We start from the raw sequence: 22,170 nt of genomic DNA, 5'->3' as shown, positions 1-22,170 counted from the left end.
TACCCAGACTGCGCAATGAGGTGATAGAAAAGGCTATAACCTTTCAGACTGCAGGTGTGAGGAGTCATATTTTGAATGGTGTCTCGTGTAACAACTTCCTGGAAATAACCAGTTAGCCCTTCAGAGAAAGAGGTTCTGTCCTAAGCCTTGGCATTCTGTGCTAATTTTTACTAACAGGGAATTATTAATGTAAGAGAACTCAGAAAAATATATTCCCTTATCTGCAGTCCAAAGTGGTACAGTTCATTCTACCCCTTGGGGCCAAACATCATTTCAGGGCCCAGTATATTTTTGTAGCATGCTTACCTTCACCATGATCCCATAGATTTGTAGCCCAGCCCAGACCTCCATAAAAGGTACCCAGGAGGAATAGGATGAATCTGCTGGGAGAGGAGGCTGAATAGCAACTTTCAGTTTGCCTCCACCATGCATTACTAAGAAGTTGCCTGTTGCTCAGCAGTGCTCTATATTTATAAATAGTAAACATGAAAAATACTTCTAAACTTGTTCAGTGTTAACTGATGAGAATCCTGTGTTTCATGTTAGAAAGGCAGGAGATGGGATAGCAGGCAGCTGGCCTAGGAGTTATAAGTCAGTTAAGAAGTGGGTCCCACTTTAAAGAGTTTAAAAGCTACTGCTGTACAGAAGAGAGGGAGATCTGTGTGTGGGTATGTTTGGAAAAAAAATATGACTTTTTTTTTTTTTGCTGCTACACACTTTAAAAAGTTGTTACGGAAAATTGTATTTTTTTCATTTTTGTCCTAAAGACAAAAATAAATGAATGGTAGTACTGCGTGATCTTCTCTACTAAAAAGGATGTAGAGTGGATAATAAAACCATGTTTTTAATTTCTTTAAATCAGTTTCAGGTTTTGATATACATTATTGTTGCAAAGTAAAATATTGCAAACTTTTGATTTATTATCATTTATTATTGCTTAAAAACAGCTTCTTTATATGAAAAAATCAATACATGCATGCCAAATCTTTCAATTTCTAAAAACTGGATTTATGGTCTTTTTTTTTTTTATTGAGATGAAGAGCCATTGAGAAGAGAAATTGCCAAGGCCCAGGATCACAAATATGGTAGAACAGGTCATATAGCCTGTGTGACACTATGGACTTACCCCTGGTGGTGGGTTATCACAGTCCCATTAGCTCCAGGAGGTATAATCCTGTATATGACTAAGGATTATCCATTGGCCCCCCCCCCCCCCGGTTGACCTTGTGTCCTTTTATGCTCTTCAACTATCTGAACTCAACTCTGCAGCTTGCTTAGTTCTCTAATAATAAATATCTACTTGCTATAAAACATCACGGATATGTTCTTTTTATCTACTGAATATAAATTACAACCAGGGGTCATTTCGTAGAAAAAGAGGTGCAGGAGCTCATTAGCATAACTCATTACCATAACCTATTTGCATATGCCACACCCCCTGGCATCACTAGAAGTGTGTCTGAAGGCAACACCCACTGCTCAGGCTCCACTGGACTGTTTTGGATTGCTAGCTACTCGGGGGGGGGGGGGGGGACGTGCAGATCTGTCCTCACAGAGGAGGGAGAACTTGTACCTGAATAAAACTTGGTCTTAAAGGTGCCACTGGACTGTTTTGGACCGGAGGGGGGTGGCTCTGCAGCTTACCTGCTGCTTCTTGCTCTGACTGAGGGCTGCTGGGAGCAGGGGGTAGGGCTTGTTGCATGTGCCCACCCCCTGGGCTCTTTACTGCCAGAGCTCCGCTCCTGTGCACTCCTGCAGGAAATGACCCCTGATTACAACTATTAGCTCTTGCTTCTGACATACATGAGAGTAAACTAATCAGTGTAAAAAGACTGAGATCAGGAATTCCAAGTATCTGGGAAAGCCAGTAGCTAGGTTTAAATGAAGGATCAGCTTGGAAGATATGTGACAAGGGCTTGGTGCGAAGGGAGATTAACTCTGCAGGGGACAGTCTATTTTCATTGATTTCATTGGATCTGGACTGGAGTAACTCTGCCTAGGATTGCACAATAAGCCTCTTTGCTTCCCCACCACAGGCATCTACTGGGGGCAACTCAGAAATGAAATTTCTGGTGCTGAGTTGCTAAAAAGTCAAGTGGGGGGGTTGTTTAGAAAGTTCTTCCTTCATAAATTGCTGACCTTCCTCACTCTCCTTGTGTTTTTGCAGCTATTGTAACAACTACTACAGCCACTACTGTGGTACAAGTGCCATATCCCCAGCAGCCTGGTATGGCACCAGGCTACCATGGAGGTTACCATGCAGGATATAGTCCTGTGCCAGTGCAGCCACAGCCTGGAGTGCCAGCAGCACCCTACCCGACACAATATCCTCCACCTTACCCCATGCAGCCTGCAGGACCACCAGCCTACCATGAAACAATGGCAGGTAAGGGGACCAAATCTGTTCAAGGAAAGCATCTGAAACCATTTATTTTCCTTCCTTAAATAGCCTGGCAACCAAAAAAGAAGCACATTGTTATTAATTGTAGTGGTTTACTTACAGAAACTCTCCAGCCACACATAGTGGCCTTCCTTTAACTGTTCAAAGCACATGTTCAGCCCAATTTTTAAAAAAAAGATTATTCATGTTTGCTTTTTTAATTAAAAAGCAATTTAATCAATCCCATATTAATTATCTCTATGTCTCTCTACAAATTTGCTTGCATTCTTGGGTCCTTTTGCACTTCTGAGGAATTATAGTTGTAGTTCCATGGTGGTGTTTAAGGTACTACTTACTATTGTGATTAAAATTGCACAGTGCCCCATCAAGCTTCCCTAGGCTTGCCAAGTCCCCCTGGGGGGGGCGGGGAAAACCCCGCCCCAGAGGCCCGTTCCCCACCGCTGGTGGATCGGGCCCCAGGGGGAACCCCACCCCCAAAGCATGGGACATGCCCGGCGTCAGCACGTCACCCGGAAGTGACGCAGCCACGCTGGGGGCGGGGCCGCGGTCATCCGAGGGAAAACTATGTTTTTCCCTCGGATGACCGCAGCCCCGCCCCTGGCGCGCCTGATGCACCCGCGTCATGTCCGGGTGATGTGATTGCGGTGCACACGCATGCACTCCTGGAGGAAGCCGGGAGTCCCCCGCTGCAGCTTAATTACGACTTGGCAACCCTAAGTTTCCCCTCCCCCGTTGTTAGTAAAATTAGCCCTTTATTTAAACATTTCCAGGTGTCTCTGTGATTTGCTGTGCTTTTAATTGATCTGGAACTTGTGCTATTTTTCACTGTTGCATACAACAGAACTGGAAATAATCTAATTTCTGAAAGTATTTTGGCAGTTATTTACAAGTTACTTTGAATCCAGTCATTGTGGCAGTTGGTTACAACTGAATACGTGCGTCTTTATAAGGGATACAGTTTGTTTGGAAGATATTGCAGATCAAGGTGGAAATGCTTCTTGAGTTCTTAAATAAGTTTATTCTCTCTGAAGGGGTCAAACTAGACAATGAAGAAGATCATCCATCACTTGGATTTTTTTTTCTTTCAGCCATTACCGCTACATGGGGTCCCAATTAGGATCCAGATCATTTAGGGAGAGGTGGTTTTAACCTGCCCAACCCTGTCCAGTTTCATTTCTTGAAACCCTTTGTTGATGTTAGTCTTTAAAAGGGAGAGAGAGAGAAAAGATGGGTGCCAGCCTTTCTTTCCCTTTTTCTTTAAAGGTCTTTCATAGTATTGGGGGTTGTGAGATCCAATGAGTAAAATTGGACAGAGCTGGGAAAATTAAATTCTGTCTGCTTTATCATCTGGCCCAAGTATGAATTGGGCCCTTGCACAGTTGCAGTTGTGCTTAAAAAGAATCTGGGAAGGTCTGTCAGGGATCCCCCAGTGTTTTATCTGTTTTAAGAGTGAAAGTACAAGTCTTGAAGGAAAACTTTAGGAAATTGTAAGATAGTATATTGTAAAGTAAGCCCAGAGGGAGACAAACAGACACAGATATAAAATTGTTGATATGTCTTGTTTTGCTACAGGTGCTGGAGCTTCCCATCCAACAGTTCAGCCACCCTATAACCCAGCATATATGGACCCTCCAAAGCCTTCTTATTAAATGGACCACCTGCTGTATGTCTGCACAGAGTTCTTCAAACTGAATCCGTCTTGAGGCACACGCCTTAAAATACTGTTCTGTTACCGGGGGGGGGGGGGGGGGGGGGGGCAATCACCAAGAAGTGATAGTGTTTAAAAAATGCCTTGAGTACCACAAAAGGGAAAAATATATCCTCTGCTTGGATTTACTTTCCTACACCTCATACAGATAAAATAGATATTTGGATTTAGAAAGAGATGAAAGCAAGAACAATTCCAAATGGAAATCACAGACCTGTCCTGCAATCCTTTGGGGTTCAGTAAAAGGGAATGTTCATGATAAGACAAGTAGCAGTCATAATTCTGCCAGTCAGAGAAAATGAGAGGTATGCCTCTGCAAAATCTGTGTAAAGCTTGATATTGTGGAGTGTGTGGGGTTTTTGTTTGTTTGTTTGTTTGTTTTGGACTACTGTCATAAAGTAACTTCAAATGGAGATACTGTTTGGTAGAATGTTTAGCCTTTAGCAAGGAGTACTGCAAATTTGATGTGTAATTTGTCTGTATTTTTGTCCTGTGTGCAGCTTTTATGTGGCTGTTCACTTCACTGTAAGCTTTTCTGAATTTTAATGTCAACCCAACCATGTGAATTTTCTTGTTCTCGGTGCTTCACTTTAAAAGACTAGCATTTCATTTTTTATTCGTGGAAGAAATTTTTATCTTTCTGTTTAAAGTATACCAGCAAAATGTCTTAGCTTGAATGACATTGAAAAAAGAACTGTTAAATGAAAACATTGTTTAGGGTTTTGTAATTTCAGGATATAACTATGTTGTACACAAAATAATTTTTCCAACCATTTGAGAAGAATCAGTTTTTCATCTGAGAATCAGTTCCGTGGTTTTCCCAATCTTGCCTCTTGGTTTGGATTTTGTAACCAAGAAAAATTAGTATATCTGTCTTGCACCATTGGAACATAAGAGCTACCTTGCACATGCTTTGTGCTCTATAGCATGTATGCTAACAGAGATGCTTCAGATGGAAGATAACCTTCAAATTAAATGCTATAATCTGAAGAAGAATAAGTCTAAGAAATAATATTTTTAAAAACACTAAAATTTGTGTTTTACACAACAATGTACCTACGTACAGATAAAGAAAAGAAACTGGCCACATGGAATCAGGGACTTGATGACAGATAGGCGAAAAGGCATTTCTTGTTTGCTTATTAAATGTTGAGACCAAATTATTGAGTAAATTACTGAAAGTATGTCAGAGAGATTATGATTTTTAAAGTTAAATGTGGACTTGGAAAGCTACTTAAAACTGGGAAATGGCCATGCATACTATTTAAAAAATCAGCGATGTTTAATGGGTAGAACACTTTTGAAGTATATCTTCTTGCTTTCCATGGTTGATGAGGTATCCAAATTGTTTTACACCTTTTGCTTGTATAGTTGGCTAAAGTTTTCATTATTCTAAAGAGCTTTTTTAAAAACTGAGATAACAGAAGGTTGTTTTCTGCTGTTGACACTCAAAAGAAGTATGGAGCTGTGTTCTTATTTGCTTTTATATGTCAGTCTCTCAAAAGCTGTAGTAGTCATTTTTTACCTTCAAGATACAATTTAGGGCATAAAGCAACAGTCTTATCTTTCCCTTTGCCTTTCATTTGTTGTACTGATATGTACAGTCTCTTACAATTTAGGGTACATAAACTAAGAGTGTTATCCTTGAGAATGAAAGAAATGTTAAAATAATTGTCCTCCATAATTTATGGCACACATCGTTCTTGTTCCTGTATTATTCCATGTGTCAGGTACCAAGGACAACAAAAACTGGTAATAGACCTGTTTGGTGGAGGGTGGGGGTGTAAAGACAAAGAAACAAGTCTTTGTACATTCCTATTTTAGGACCTGTTATTTTTTTATTGCCAATTGCTTCAAGAGTTACAAAGCTGTAATGCCTGCATTTCTCTGTCTGTGCACAAAACTATTTGAGGAGAGTCACTGTAACCTTTGTACCCCTTTGATGGTCATCGTTCTTCCTGTTGCTTTGCTATGACATAAGCCACATGCAAAATGACTATTTTTGATGTAAGCATAGCCCTGTGTGTAAATGCACCCCTTTGCCTTATGTATTTTGTCCACATAATAGTAATGGAGAATAAGAAAGATTTCCACTTACGAATAATGTGAGGTACATTTCCAGCACAGTGAGTTTAGTGTGAAATGAAAAAGGGTGTGGCGGGGAGCCTTGATACTGGTAAGAATTCTGGTAACAGAGAGATGTTTATAGATTTCCATGTATTATAAAGAGAAGTCTTCTTAAGGTGTATTTTTCTTTCTTAATGTATAAGTAACAGCTCATACATTACTGCTGAAAATATGTTCCTCGATCCTCTTGAAGACATCAAAGTGATGGGAGCTAGTACAATGCAGCTAGCGTGCTGTCTGGTTGTAACTCTGTTGCTGATCCTACATTACATCACAAACAAGAGCTCCTCTTGCTGTGAGACATATCACTGATACCAAACCATGGGAGCACCTATAACAAAGATCCCTCCCTGCCTGCTTTCTCCCTCACTCTCTGTGCTTTGTGGATTCTTTCTTTTTAACTGTGGCATTGACTTTCGTTATTTAGCCATCACTGTGAGCCATGCAGTCCAGTTGACATTCAAATGGTATGAAAGTATAACTAAGAACAGAATTTGTCCATGACAGTATTTGCTTATATTTCTCTGTTGGTAATGCCACAGTTAGTTACTCACACAAGTCCTATTAAAATCAGTGGCAATTGCATGTAAGTTTGAAGGACTGTGGCCAATGAGAGTCTCTTTACTCAGTGCCGTAAATCTGTCAATTTAATTACTATTTTTTGAACTAAAGCAGAAAGGAAATGGAATTTGAGCTTTAAATTATACAGTTTTTACTTCTGTTATTTGAAAGTGCCTTTTCAGAATTTTCTAGCAAGTAAGTCAGTGTTCTGTATCAATGAACCTTACAAATCTTGTTGATATTCTTGGTTTTTATAATTCTGCTTTGTTCTTGGTTTGTTTCTCATAGTAAAGAAGACCTATTCAGAGGTTTGGCATGACGTTCACAACTCTTTGTAATAATGTAGACCATTGAAATACACTTGTTTTGAACACTCTGTTATTATACAGTTATGGCATTTAGACTCTTCCATGTAAAAGACATTCACTCAATACAAATAAATTTGGTTGCAATTAATTTTTTTAAATTGTTATGGTTACTTAGTCTCACAAACTTCAATGGGACTTAAATGTGATTTTTCCTTGTTGGTCTCTTTGTCTTGACCAGTGGATGGAGACCTTGGAGAATGATGTCTTTTAGCATGAATATGGCATAGAACACTGAAAAGTTGTCCATGGCTGCAGTCAGGTGTGCTGTTTGATCCACTGTTGCCCTGTCTCTAATTGAGCCAGGTTATTTTGTAACAGAATCCTGATCAGACTCACCCCTTTCAGCACTCTTCAAAGCGCTTTTACTCTGTCCTTGAGTTATCAGACGGCAGCAGCCAGGGAGTCAGCCCGTCAGCCATTATTTTTTATTATTTTTTGCATGCCCAGAAGCACTGATGAGCCTGCTGGGATATATAGTTCATGCGGCTGTTGGCCATTTTTCTAAAAAGTTTGTCCTCTGAGCATGTGCACAAGCGCTGATGGGTCTGCAGGGATCACTGCCGTCCTCCCTCTCTAAACTTTTCAAGGAACCCCTCCCCCAAAGCACAGAAAAAGGCTGAAGTACAGAGGCGTCTTCCTTTGAAAGTTTTTATAAGAAAAAAAGTTTTGAGCAGTCCCTGCGGGAAGGAGGAGAGAGAGAGAGAGGTGCAAATATGCAGTTATGTGCACATCGTTTACTAGTAAAATAAAATGACGGCTGGAAAACAAGAGACCAGTCAGACCTGCCTGATGGCTTGGGTGCACAACAGAGCGATCAGACAACAGGAAATCCCTTTTGGAATCAGTTCAGACCAATAGGATTGGACTTTCACAAGTGTCAAAGAAACACACAGTAAAGGGGGGCAAATGTGACTCGTGACTGGAGCATTATGGACAAATGTTGCTGTCTGATTGTGCATTTTAAATCCATAAGGGAACAGCAATGGCAACGGATCAAACTGCATGCCTGATCACAGCCATATTCTTCCTTCTACAAAGGCTACTAGAAGATTGCAAAATATGTCCAATGTAATGGAAACACTGATTTGGTACTCTTTAAACAAATTTTCTGTGCTGTAGTTGATAGTATGAAATATGGTAAGATGGTATGAAATCTTACTAGCAGATAATCTTCACCCTTTAAATTTCAAGAAGACATTATTACTTGCCTTGCTCCCTGAAAGGCCTTACTAGAGATGCCAGGGATTGAGCCTGGGACCTTATTCATGAAAAATGTAAAAATGATAATAGCATTTATATAGCACTTTTAGTGCTCAGGCATGGGACACAGTCTTGTAACAACAAAAGCCCTGAAAGGTAATCCCCATTCTGCAAGTGAGGATCTTGGTTCAATTCTTACCTATGCTATAAATTGACAGGGGGAAAGGGGATTACAGTCATGGTACTAGCTATGCTCCTGCCAACCTAGCAGTTCGAAAGCAAGAAATTGCAAGTAGATAAATAGGTACCACTTCGGGGGGAAGGTAACAGCGTTCCGTGCACCTTGGTGTTTAGTAACGCCAGGCACATGACCACAGAAACGTCTTCGGACAGCGCTGGCTCTTCGGCTTTGAAACGGAGATGAGCACCGCAACCCTAGAGTTGGACTCGACTGGCTTTCGAGCAAGGGAACCTTTACCTTTACTAGTTATGCACTTTGAACTACCCCTTCCCCCATGCTCCTTTGTGTACTGTGACTGGGCTGGAAGCTGGCTTGAGGCCTCTGTTACGTTAGAAAAAACCTTCCTTCTGACATTAAAAAAAAACTTGTAAGCTACACTGGACCCTTTTCATGCTACTAAATGATATTTGCTACTTCATTAACAGCTGCTTAGCTCTTTAAGTTCTCCAGAAAATAATGATAGAAGTTTGTACAAGTAATTGAGAAGTTCCTCAGTGATACTGAGCCCTTGAGCAAGACTAGGAATTACAGGAGCTGTGTAGCTGTGTAGCTGCCACCAAGAGCAGCAGCCCCGTATCTCAGAAATATGTAGTAAAGCAGAAAGTATTACTTTGTTGCATCAAAGAGGCTGGTCAATGAAGAGAAGCAGGAGCAGGGAAATGGAACTGAATTACATGTAACTAACTATACTTTTGAATCCATTGTAGCAGGAGCAGAGGTTTACAATTACCTTCCAGTTTTATCTCTAACCACATGCACCCCCTAAAAAATTTCATAATTTTTGAAATCTGTCCTCTGGGAATTCTGAGAACATGGCTTCAGGTTAACAGCACTTTGTGAAAACGAACATGTTCAAAATGAGGAAATACATTGAGAACTCCCCCCCAAAAAAACAATTTATTAGGATATAATAAAAAAAAGTTCAAACATATCAAAACTTATGCAATTAGGGAGGAGAGACATTGAGAACTATTTTTATTTAACTTGACTTCCTCTGAGATTATTTGTTGTTATATGTTTTGTTATATTCTAAGCACTACCATCACAGAGGAAAAAGTCATATGTATGTTGTACAAGTAGCTGTTGTAAATAAGGTGACGACGTAAAACCTCATAGTGGAAGAATCTTCTGGTAACTGTTGTCTAAATAGACTTTTCTTAGCCTGTTACATGGCTAGGAGTTCTTCACAAACCAGATTCTGTCTTCAAGTGCTTCCATTTATGGCCACTTCTTAATCTTTTAGTTAGCTGTTCAGTACCGCAGACATGTCCAGGGCAGCATGATGCTCACCAATGAGTTTCCTGGCACTTACTTGCTGCCTGATTCCATTTGGTCAGAAGAACTTACACCGTTTTGTGCCATTTCCTGCCAGTTGGTTGACTAGCAAAATGTTGTGCTTATCCTTGACAATTCCATCATAGCAGCATGTCCTTGTCTTAGCAACGGACAGAATTGCCTGTGTTTCTGGACTTGGGGACCTTTCTCTGTGCCTCTACAGGATGCAAATTCTTGGAACTGTACATTTATACTGTACATCTCTAAAAATATTTGCCCACTACCCTTTGAATTAAGTACCTGAAGGTTAAGAAAATATAACGGTATAGGCCCAACAGTGCTGTTAAATTAAAAAATAATAAATATTAACAAATGTACAAAAATATACATGTATTTATTTCACAGTAGAGTAAAAACAAATATTGGCCTTCACAGCCTCAATTCTCATTGATAATGTACAATGACATCCAAAAGTAACAAATACTGACCCTGACCAGACGTATTTCATCCCTGTCGGCCTTCCTCAGTGGTCAAAATAATAAAATTACAACATGGCTCCTGACATAATAATACAACATTATGAGTTAGTAACTTAAAATATATACTTTTTTTGGAAATATTTTTTAACTTACTGATAAATTCCTTCCACTATTTTTCCTTTCTCCTCCAGGAATAACTTCATCTTGATAAGTTTATGATAATGAATGTTGTATAATGTTATTAGTCTGAAGAAGGCCAATTGAGCCGAAACGCGTTCATCTTCTGTCTTCACATTTGGACTATGCAGACACAGGCCAGCCTTGGATAGGAATTTTTAGCTTCCTTGAGAATCAAGGGAGGAGCACACACACACCCAGCAATGCAATGACTTTTCCCAGCCAAACTGTCATGTGCCCCAAGGCACACTCCCCCCTCTCCTTCAGTTCCTCCTTTGCCACCATGGTGATAAGGAGGACAGCTCCTTAGCTTTGCTGCATCTCTGAGGTTCTTTGATTGTTCACTTAAGCGCTGTTCTTTGTTCTTCAAAGACATTTTTCTCTAACAGGTCTTCTGGATGAGGTAGCTCTCTGACCTGCCCCCCCACACACAAGCCATTCTTGTGGTGGTTTCCACCCCTAAATACCCCAAGGGCATGTCAGTTAAAGCCCTATTTAAGAAGTGCACCCAGTGTGCTACCAAAATGATGCACAGCCACAAACACTCCCTGTGCCTGATGTTTCTGGGGGAAACACATACTGTCGGGGCCTGCAAAGGCAAGGTCAGATAGAGCTTTACTTCTGAAAGCTGCGTTTTGGGAGAGAGTCATTACCTCCTTGGCTCCCTTGTAATTGGCCTCTTCCAATCAGGAGAGACCAGCATCTACACGCTCAGTTCCAATCTCAGATCTACCCTTGAAGCCCTTGATAGTTCAGTCAGTTCTGGTGGCTTCCACTTCTGGAGGACAGCATTCCGTTCCTTAAGCACCAATTCCAGCAGTTCCGTCTTCCGGCTCCAAACGGCACTTGCCCTCACCTTCTCGGTTGGTTCTGGGACTTGGCACTTCAGAACCACCTGCTAAGAAGTCAAGACAGAAGCTAAAATACAAGGATAAGTCTAAGAGCGTATTAAAAAAACAGAGCTTTTTTGCCCAGGGACAGGGGTATGGTTATTACAGCAACTTTCATGCTTAAGCGCTGGCAGTCTGTAAGAACTATTCAGCATCTCCTGGGCTTCATGACCTCTACTACTACTGCCAGGCTCTGTAGAAGCAATTTTGTTGCAAAATTGGTTTCTTAGATCCTTTGCCCCAACCCCGTAGCTAGGGACTTTTTTGGGAGGGGGCCATGGGGGCCCCAGCAGCTAATTTGATCAAAAGTTCCAGAGCAAGTGGGGGGTGGTAATGTCCAGCAGGTGCAGAGCTCGTGTGTACACCAACCACTGGGCGGTGAGGATAAGTGGCGGGCTCCCCGAAGCCAACAGGATAGCTAGCAAGTACGGCTACATCAATATAGGTAACCCTCCAGCGGCGGCGGCAGACCACTTCGGGGACAGCCCAAGAGGGAGGTGGCCCAGAAGAAACAGGAGGGGGCCAGGCCCCATGGGCCCCGCGTTAGCTATGGGCCTGCTTTGCCCCCTCTAAACACACTCGGGCCATCACCTTTTGATCCCCAGATTCATAGATATGTCCCTCTGCTGGTGGGTTGTATCCGATAACCTTTTGGGGGGTGTCCCATTAGGATTTTGGGTTCCCCGTACCACCTTTACTACTGATGCTTCCTTGGAACGGTGGGGTGTGCTATGCAGGAGTCTCTCTGCGCAAGGGCACTTGTCCATTTTTCAGAGCAGACTTCACATAAACTTTCTAGAGTTGCATGCAGCGCACTTCGCCCTCACCTTCTTCGCAGGACAAGAGGGTGCTGGTTCAAACCGATGATGACTATGTTCTATCTGAACAAGCATGGTGGGCAGGCTCCAGAGTCTTGCTTTTGGAGGCCATAGCAGTCTAGGAGGTGGCAATTCAACACCATATATCCCTCAAAGCCATCCATATAGTGGGGGATCAGAACTGTGCAGCTGACAAGCTCAGCAGGATTTTGTGTCCAACCATGAATGGTCTGTTCAGATCAAATACCTACAGGCAATTTTCAAACAGTGGGGTTAACCTTAGGTAGACATTTTTGGAACCAACAAATTGAACAAAGCCCCTATCTTTTGCTCACTGGCGGGCAGCGACCCAGCTTTGATAGGGGATGTGGTCCAGATTCTCTGGGTGGCATGTTTGTTTTATGCATTTCCCCCCTCAACAGAGTTCTGTAGAAACTGATAGCAGAAGGGACAGACTACATCTTAATAGCCCCATTCTGGCTCAGGCAGATTTGGTTTGCAGAGGTGTTCCACAGGGTGGGGGCAGATCACATCCCACTCCCCAGGGCATGGGATCTACTGGCATGGGGTCTGCTGTTGCATCATGAGTTAGAGCAACTTTATCTCACTGCTTGGAGGGTGCCCTCTCTGATTTGAACTTTTCTCCTGATATCCAGGATGTTTTAATACAGGCCCAAAAACCTTCCACGAGGTACTCCTATTCTAGGAAATGGTCTCAATTTGAGGCTTGGGCGTCTAAAAGAGGAGTTTCTCCTATTACTTGCCTCTTATCAGGGGTATTCAAGTACCTGCTTTCCCTAGCACGCAGGAGCTTGTTGGCATATTTTGTCAGGTGCATACCATGATTTAGTGGAGGGTTCCCCCCTCACATAGACTGTCTCAGCATTTCCTTAAGGGCCTTGTTAGTGTCTTTGTTCCTACCCCAGCTATTGTGCCACTGTGGTTCCTCTTGCTGGTCCTATCTAAACTCACTGGGGCCCCATTTGAACCCTTGGCCTCATGTCCCTTGGTACAGCTAACAAGGAAGGTGACACTCTTGGTAGCAGTCACATCCACCAGGTGGTAAGCAAGTTACCGGCCCTTCACATAGACCCCCATCACTGAAGGTATTCAATTAGAAAGTCATTCTACATACCAGTTTAGATTTTTTGCCCAAGACGGTTTGGAAATTTAATTTGGCCCAGGAAGTAGTGTTACCAGTACTCTTTCCTTCTCCCTCCACTAAGGCTGAGTGCACCCTGCACTTGCTGGATGTTTGGAGGGTCTTGTTGTCTTACAATGATAGAACCAAGTCTTTCAGAATTGATAAGTCTTTATTTGTATGTTATTTGGGCCCTAAGAAGGTCAGGGCTGCTTCACTACAATCATTCTCTCAATGGGTAGTGGCAGTGATCCATTCTTGTTACGAAGCTTCAGGAAATCCATGTCTGCTGGAGGTTCATGCTCATTCCACCAAGGCTTTGGGTTCCTCAGCCACCTTCCATTGCACAGTTACTCTCACTGATATCTGCAAGGCTGCAACACTGTCAGCTGAATACACCTTCATGAAATACAATGCACTTGACCTGCAATCGAGGAAAGATGCTGATGCGGCAAAGGCTGTACTTCAGTCACTGTTTCAGTGAGAGCATCACCCCACCGCCTACTGGTGAGTAGCTCGCTAGAATCCCAATGTGGGGCTCCACTGAAGACAGAAGATGAAAACAGAGTTGCGCTTATCTCTAACTGTTGTTCATCGACATCTTCGACTCAGCCCCTCCCTCCTGCCCTGCTGTGAGTGCTCTTCTTAATTTAGTTCCTATTCTTACACTGTTTGAGAGTTCATGGCGAACAAGCAAGAACTGAGGGAAAGGAAGCCATGATGGTGTAGGAAGGACCCCGAGTTCTAATGGTTTTTTATTGATTATTGCTGATTTAAAGAACCCTTTGGGAGAACTTCTTTGGGATTCTCCTGGAGGATTAATATCCTGAGCATTGTCTGTGTTGTATAACACCAAGTGATGTAAATCATTTTGTTTGACATGTTTTTCTAGCCCTTGTTTCAAAGGAAAAGGGAGGCGGTGTGTTTCTCCCTCGTTAAAATCTCTGCCAATTTTGGTCAAGCTGACCTGGCAAGGTGCCAGCCAAGCCAAGAAATAGAATTAAGTGAACTGCAATCATATTCTCTATGCAACATTTATATTAAGTTTTTAAGGGTACTATATAGCAACTCTGAATGTTTATAGCTGACTCTGTTTAAAGCCTATGCCGTGGTTTGTGAAACCCAGACTATGTTATCTTGGGATGTTGCAGCATAAAAAGAAAATACTCTGCATTTTTAACTGCAATAACAGAAAGCTGTGCTTAAGGTGTATGTGTGTGTGTGTGTGTGTGTGTGTATGTATATGTGTGTATATGTGTAACAGAGAGAAATTCTTTCTCTTGATATAACTGCTTGGGTTTTAGAATTTTATGTTATGTTTTAAACAAGTTAATGTATAAGGTATTTGTAAAAGCAACTATTCTTTATTCTGCTATAGAAAATTGTTAAGTTTAAGTTACAAAGAGACTCTTTGCTGGAAGAGAGATCATTATACACAAGGAGGTGTACAAAGGACCCCAGTCAACATGAGTACATAAATCATGGACTGGGTCAATTAAAGAAACTGAGTTGATAGAACTAACTAGGGGAGATGTTCTGAAATGGGTGCTGTGAAGTTTTAAGGAGTACCCAGCTACTACCAAGTTTATGTAAGTTCAGCCAAGAACAAAAGTAATTAATCATGACTCTTACCATCAATTAAAAAGGGTCAATTAGGAATACAGAATTTGTATTGTAGAACAGTGTCTCCTACAGGCTGAACCGAGCTATGTGCTTTATAAGCTTTAATTTTAACAGAAGCAGCTTCATAAAATGACCAAAAATATTCTGTAAAATATTTTGATAAACCAAAATGAAAACTAAAAAATGGATTCAATGCACCTACAAGAGCTTAATGTCATAAGCTATTTTAAAACACTAAAAGAATTCATGTAAGGAGTTTAATGCTTTAGAATGTCATTGTAATGATATTGTTTTCATATTTTGTATACTTGTTAGTGAAAATAAGCTTATAGGTCTGTTTTAAAAGCACTGTTATACTTCTATATGCATGTATTAATGTTTGATTATAAGAACTGACAGAGTTTAATACTATTTATATTTATTTATTATTTCAATTTGTATCCCGCCTTGCCACAGAACTGGCTCAAGGCGGCTAACAACATTAAAAACACTAAAACAATAAATACATTAAAATACAATGGAGAATAAATACAACTGCCTAAGCAACTAAATAGTACTAATGATAATAATGGTGATGGTGGCGTGCAATATACAAACAGCAGCAATAACCAGCCAATGTTTCGTGAGGGCCGAGATGTATTCCGGCGGCACATTCGTCAGTGGTGCTTTCACCAGTGGCCCATTAATCAGCGGCAGCTCCTAATCAAAGGCCTGGTGGAAGAGCTCCATTTTGCAGGCCCTGCGGAACTGTAAAAGATCCCGCAGGGCCCTGATGTTATCTGGGAGCTCATTCCACCAGTGTGGAGCCGCCACTGAAAAGGCCCTGGCTCTAGTAGCAGCCAACTTGACGTCTCTCGGGCCAGGAAGAGTCAGGTGATTCTGTGTTCCTGACCTCAGTGCTCTCTGGGGCACACGTGGGGAAAGATAGTCCCTCAAGTAGGCAGGTCCCTGACCATATAGGGCTTTAAAGGTCAAAACCAGCACCTTGAAATGGATCCGGTAAGCTATTGGCAGCCAGTGCAATGCCTTCAGCGCAGGCTGGATGTGGTCTCGTATAGAGAGAACCATCAGCAGCCTGGCCGCCACATTTTGCACTAGCTGCAGCTTCCAGATCTGAGACAAGGGCATCCCCATGTAGAGAGCGTTGCAGTAGTCTAACTGTTCATTCTACTGAGAATGAACTGAGTTTGAAAGTTCAGTCAAAGGTAACAGAAGTCTGGGAGTAATGCCAAAAGGAATAAACAAGACTGCAAATCAAAAATAATGAGCTGCACCTGCATTGTAGGAGTGGAAACGCAGCCAACTAACATCCTGTGTGCCAAATATGTGGTTAATGACTGGCCAGACAAAGAAATCTGAACTGAGCATGTCTAAGTGATGTCAGTGATGATGTAAAGTGAGGAGGAGCAAGAAAAGTATATAAGCAAGCTCCTGGCTGTAACAGAAGGAACACCCACGCTGTGAGGTGCTCCTTTATTCGAATAAATACTTTTTATTACCCTTTACTGCCTGGATGATTGTTTTCACTGTGTGGTTTATTGGCTAGCCACATAAGTCAAAGAACCTTAGTGCATTGGCAACAATGGTTTGGGTGGGAAAAGCCATTGCATTGCTCAGGGGAGGGGTGTTCCACCTTTGGTTCTTAAGGAAGCTAAAAATTTCTATCCGAGGCCTACCTGCACATCTGCAGTCCCAATTTGTGTCTGCACAGAAGACATCGATGAACAACAGTTACAAGTAAGTGCAACTCTTACTTTTGGATGTAATTGTATCTTATGAATGATAACTGAGGCTACTATTGTGAAGGCCAATATCAGTTTTTAATGTCCTGTGAAATAAATACATGTATATTTTTGTACATCTGTTAATATTTATTAATTTTTAATGTGACCAATAGCACTATTGGGCCTATATATTTATATTTGCCTAACCTTCAGGTACTTAATTCAATTTGGGTTAAGTATATTTTCCCCTCTTTTTTCATTTTCAGTCATGCCCACTACCCTTTGCCAAAATCCTCAAAGTGTCCATAAGCTCAACAAGGCTAGGGATTTGTGAAGCACACCTCCACCTGCCACCCTGCATTTCCAGGGTGCCACTTTTAGAAGGTTTTGTTCAGATAAGCAAAGTTGTTGCAGCGGAGTACAGCAGGAGAGGCAGTCCTGTGGGTATTAGGCTACAAAGCCATGAAGAGATTTGTAGGTGATAACCAAAAACTTAAATTGCCTTTTCGCAAAGCAAAATGAATTCTGGAATCTAGAAGTCTATAGTAACACTTGAGCCAATAAACTCATATTTATGAGAGTTTGGTGTAGTGGTTAAGAGCCACAGACTAATCTGGAGAACCTGGTTTGATTCCCCACTCCTCCACATGCAGCCAGCTGGGTGACCTTGGGTCAGTCACAGTTCTCTCAGAGCTCTCTCAGCCCCACCTACCTCACAGGGTGTCTGTTGTGAGGAGAGAAAGGGAAGGAGATTGTAAGCCACTCTGAGTGAAGGGTGGTGTATAAAACCAACTCTTCTTCTTCTTGAGCATTTGTTATGTTTCCTTATCCCTCCATTTACTGGCTGCATATTGCTTTCTGACCCTTCTGCATTCCACAGGAAATTCTGTCTCTGGTTTACAAAATTATCTCATCCAAGGAAACACTTTTCCCTAGAATCTGAGTTATTGGGACCAGGTGGCTGATTTTCACTCATTTCATTTTTCTCATCAAGTATTGGCCTTCTCCCACAAATGACCCCAACATGCCAGAGTACTCTTTCTTCTCTGTACTACATATATATTTACATTATTGTAATGGTTTATATTCTACTCTTTTCCATTGTACTCAGCGTGACTTAGAAATATAACACAAAAATCACATTACAATCCTAGTAAAAAAAATAACAAGTTATTATAAGACTAATAAAATCAATAATACAATATATAAAGGAAAATTACAGCCCAGAACATTAAAGGAAGGCTTGATAAGAATGGCGACTGGAAAATATCATTTTGCAACTTTTGTGAGACTTAACTGTATGCGAAAACCAAAGTACATTTTGAGTTTACACAGGATTTCTGAGTACAATCCATGTGAGTATTGCTAATCCAAGAAAACACAGCAACATATTCTTAATTTCATCAGGAATATCAGCATTCCTGAGTGGCCTGCACTGGTCACACTCTTCCTTAGCAATGTTTTCTTTCAAGGATGCTTCGTCATCACCTACTGGAAAAGAATATGCTGTTGCTAGCCTCCGCCGAGGTGGCTGCACCTGTAAAGAACTGGGATAATGAAGATTCCAAAGTGTTTTGGAAATAGACGCACACTTCCCATTTCCTTTGTACATTGCTCTAATGCTATTAAATTGCGTTGCATTTGAATCCATCCAGTGCATAAGGTCTCTGGCATGTTGTTGAAAGACTCTTATTAGTGCAATGACATCTCCTTCTGCACTGTGACTGTTCAAAGGATATACTTTGTAGAACTTAAAGTATAAATCATGAAGCTTGTAATTTTTCTTGCGGCCAAATGGGCTAGGATGGTATATAAACTGGTGGAGCTGGTTATTTTCTTTGTCCAATGCTTTCATGGCTTTAATGGTATCTGCACAATAGATTTCATCAAGAACTGAGACACCCAGTGCAGATAATTCGGCTTTCAACAGAGGAAAATCATAAGTACAGCCACTGTGTGCTACTAAACAGATTGGCGGGTACTGCCGACTGAAAAAAGCTGTAATCATGTGCATAATGTGTACGTTAAAGCTTTGCTTTTTATTTTCATCAAACGCTTCATTATTCAGTCCTGTAACGGAACTTGCTCCTGGGGTAAAGGGCTTGTCTGGATTAATACAGATGCAGAGTTTATCCACTAAACGAGGGAATAGTGGAGCTGGTCTGGGAGAAGAACTGCTGTATTGAGGATTTTCAAAAGCATGCCTATTCACAGCAATTAGGCACATTTCTGCAATCTTAGGCTGTGATGGTGACAACCCTGTTGCTTCTAGGTCCATAAAAACAAATGTCTCAATAGGCTTGTGAGGCGGGTCAGAGGCTGTGCACATGCTGGATGCCTAGGACAAGAAACAGTGAAAATTAGGGAAACATGAGACTATATCATCGGTGTGTCGTTCTTATTCATTATACTTTATTTCTTCTCTTTTTCCATTTAAATCCAAAATTAACTCTTGAAATGGCAAAAATACTTCAAAATAAACTGCACATAACTTTTATCATGATAATTTTAAATTGGCTGCCAGAAGGTATTAAAAATACATGCACACATTAATTTAAAATGTCTCTGGCTGCCCACACAAATATATATGAAATGTTTTTCAAAAATAAAAAATACAACAGAATAAAACCATAAAAACACATAATAAGAAAACAACAGCGGAAAGAAAATGGAAGTGGCAGCTGTCAAATACAACAAAGCCTAAAAATGCAGCACCACTCAGAATTGAGTCTCAGTAGCTTCCTTTCTTTTTTCTTTTTACTAATTTCACTCTTAAGTTTGCTATAGCATTAATTAATTAATTAATTAATATTTAACTTAATCTGCATTGTGCAGGGAGTTGGGCTAGATGACCCTGGAAGTCCCTTCCAACTCTATGATTCTATAATGTGCTTGAAGCCACATGTCCAGAGACAGAGTAAACACACCAGTTCTAAAATACCACACACACAAAGTTCAAGGTAGCTTGTGTGTTAGTTCCAAGTTACACAGAAACAGGAAAAGATGTGACTGACTCTGTGCTACTTCTTTTTCCACTACAGCTTTAATGTGTGGTGGAACTCCTGCATCTCTCATCCAAGAGCTCATAGTGTGGGAGTTCCATTTCACACAATGCAAAGAAAGTGGGAATCAGGAAGGATGAGTCATTTTAAATAAATTTTGACCTTAGTTCCCAGCTTTTGGTCAAGCTGTCAGCCAGCTCTGATAACACAGCTATGGACAAGCTTTAAGAGTGCTGGCCAGGGTCAGTTATAACGTACAGATTTTAAAAGCATGTCTTCAGGCACTTTCAAGATAATTTGTAAAATATTGAGAATAGGATTGACACTAAGGAATTTCAGACAGGCAATATATTCCATAAGAGGAACGGTTCCCAAATGGTTTCTGGTCTGTCATTTCAGACAGAACTGTTTGAGAACCGGTTCCCTTCTGGAATATATTTGTCATTTCATACACTATCGCTTCTGTCCCATTTAGGAAACGGGGCTGAAGCGTTTTACCTGTCAACTGCTTCCAAGTACTCCTCAGTTTCCTCTCCCGGTTCCGATGCGCTTTTTCCCGCCGTTTTTTGCCCGCGCAGGCGATCTCCGGCTTTTTTTTAACATTTATTTTATAGCGTTATGGCGCTATAACGCTATAACGGAACAGCATTATATCAATCCCATTGGAATGCACGGAGTGTTTTGTTATACTGCTATAGCGCTCTAAAGTGAACGTTTAAAAAAAAGCCGGAGATCGCCCACACAGCCGAAAAACGGCGGGGGGGGGAGTGGGAAAAAGCGGTGCAGTCTGAAATGGCACACCACTTCAGATCCAGCTCTTTACTGGAAGGGGAACGCCATGTGTGAAATGGCAGCCCTATACTGGTTCACTTCAAAACGGATCATTACCGGCTTGAAACCGGGTGAAACTGGGTAATGTGAAATTCCCCACTTTTTCCCTCACAGAAGCTGCAGGACAAACAAAATTTCTGCAACTGCATCCTTTCCCACCACAGAGACACAATGGGGAATTTCACATTACCCTTTTAAAACTGTTATTGTGCTGTCATGGACTAAACAGGGACGGCCATTTCACATAGCCTTTCCCTTCTGGTAAGGAGCCGTCTCTGAAGCGGTTTGTCATTTCAAACTGCGTCGCTTTCTTTTCCCACCATCCCACACACACACACACAATCTCCCTGACAGGGTTTTTTGTTTTTGTTTTTTAAACCCATTCTATTAGGAGCACTATGGTGCTGAATCAGGACTATAAGGCAGCGCCATAGCGACCCCACTGAGATGCCTGGACTCCATTTAGATACACTGACGTTCGCTACTGCTGTTCCCTGGAAACAAAGAGCTCACTGAATACAGAATTCAAGCGTGGGGGGGGGGGGACCAGACAGTTTTGAAACCCAGGTAGCAGGCTATTCTTGTGCTTTTTAATTCATCAAAGCCCAAACTAGTAAAGCCCCTCTTCCTCCTCCTTTTTCATGCTGTGCTGGTACGTTTGTGCTTATTGCTATTTTCAGTGATTTTATCTTTAAACAGACATGATAAATACAATGTCTGCCCCAAAATTACCTTTTAAAATCCATGCTGAGATACAGTAGCGAACATCAGTGCATTTAAATGAAATCCAGGGATCTCAATGGGGTCGCTATGGCGCTGATTTGTAGTCCTGCTGCAGTGCTATAGTGCTCCCAATAGAACATTCAAAAAAAGAAAGAAAAAAGGATGATTGTGCGCGGGGAGAAAAAAGGCATGAAGAGAACTGTCATCACAGGAAGCGCTACAGGGGCATTTTACACAGCACCCCATAGCGCTTCAGAAGCGGTAGAAGGAATTAAAGACCGGTTGGAAGCAGTTTGTAGTAAAAACACTTCAGCTACGCTTCCCGAATGGGACAGAAGCGTTTCTGTATGAAAGGGTAAATATATTCCGTCAAGGAACCATTACTAACATGGTTCTGTCTGAAATGACAAGCAGAAACCGTTAGTGAACAGTTCCTGAAATGGAATATATAGGCTGTCTGAAATTCCTCAATAATAGGGAATATTATCACTGTTTTAAGGGAGAGGCCTCGGCTGGGTATAATGCCACAGAGTCCACCCTCTAAAGCAGCCATTTTCTGCAGGGAAGCAGATCTCTCCTCTCCAGGCCACACTTGGAGGTTGCCAACCCTAAGCCTGGCAGCAGTTGAGTTTTGCCAGGTCTCCCCCCCCCCCAGGCCCTGGCAGGGGATGGGGGGGAAGGTTGCCAGATCCGGGCTGGGAAATTCCTGGAGATTTGAGGGTGAACACTGGGGAGGACAGGGACCTCAGTGGGGTATGACGCCATAGAGTCCACCCTCCAAAGCATCCCCTTTCTCCAGGGGAAGTTATCTCAGTAGTCTGGAGCTGAGCAGGAATTCCAGGGGATCCCCAGATCCCACCTAGAGACTGGCATCCCTAGGC

General features: G+C 41.7%; 2 protein-coding genes across 3 annotated transcripts in view; one reads left to right on the top strand and one right to left on the bottom strand.

The window, feature by feature from the left end:
• Positions 1–4,142, top strand: part of SHISA5 (shisa family member 5) — a 47,187-nt gene extending 43,045 nt beyond the window's left edge. Inside the window, 2 exon segments of the mRNA XM_015417265.1 lie at positions 2,168–2,386; positions 3,974–4,142. Of these exon segments, the coding sequence (XP_015272751.1) occupies positions 2,168–2,386; positions 3,974–4,050 (296 nt within the window). The 3' untranslated portion in view covers positions 4,051–4,142.
• A 13,850-nt stretch (positions 4,143–17,992) lies between these two features.
• Positions 17,993–22,170, bottom strand: part of TREX1 (three prime repair exonuclease 1) — a 7,203-nt gene continuing 3,025 nt past the window's right edge. The window contains exons 1-2 of one of the 2 annotated variants that reach the window (XM_015417258.1): positions 21,299–21,363; positions 17,993–19,071 (exon numbers count right to left, since the gene is read on the bottom strand). In XM_015417258.1, the coding sequence (XP_015272744.1) occupies positions 18,061–19,062 (1,002 nt within the window). In that variant the 5' untranslated portion in view covers positions 19,063–19,071; positions 21,299–21,363 and the 3' untranslated portion in view covers positions 17,993–18,060. Of the gene's footprint in view, positions 19,072–21,298; positions 21,364–22,170 lie in introns of those variants that run through there. The other variant, XM_015417257.1, reaches the window with a different exon arrangement.

Source organism: Gekko japonicus, unplaced genomic scaffold (genome assembly GCF_001447785.1).
Source record: "Gekko japonicus isolate JY-2015 unplaced genomic scaffold, Gekko_japonicus_V1.1 scaffold1643, whole genome shotgun sequence".
In the NCBI taxonomy this organism is placed as follows: domain Eukaryota; kingdom Metazoa; phylum Chordata; class Lepidosauria; order Squamata; family Gekkonidae; genus Gekko; species Gekko japonicus.
This window is presented reverse-complemented; position numbering and strand designations above follow the sequence as displayed.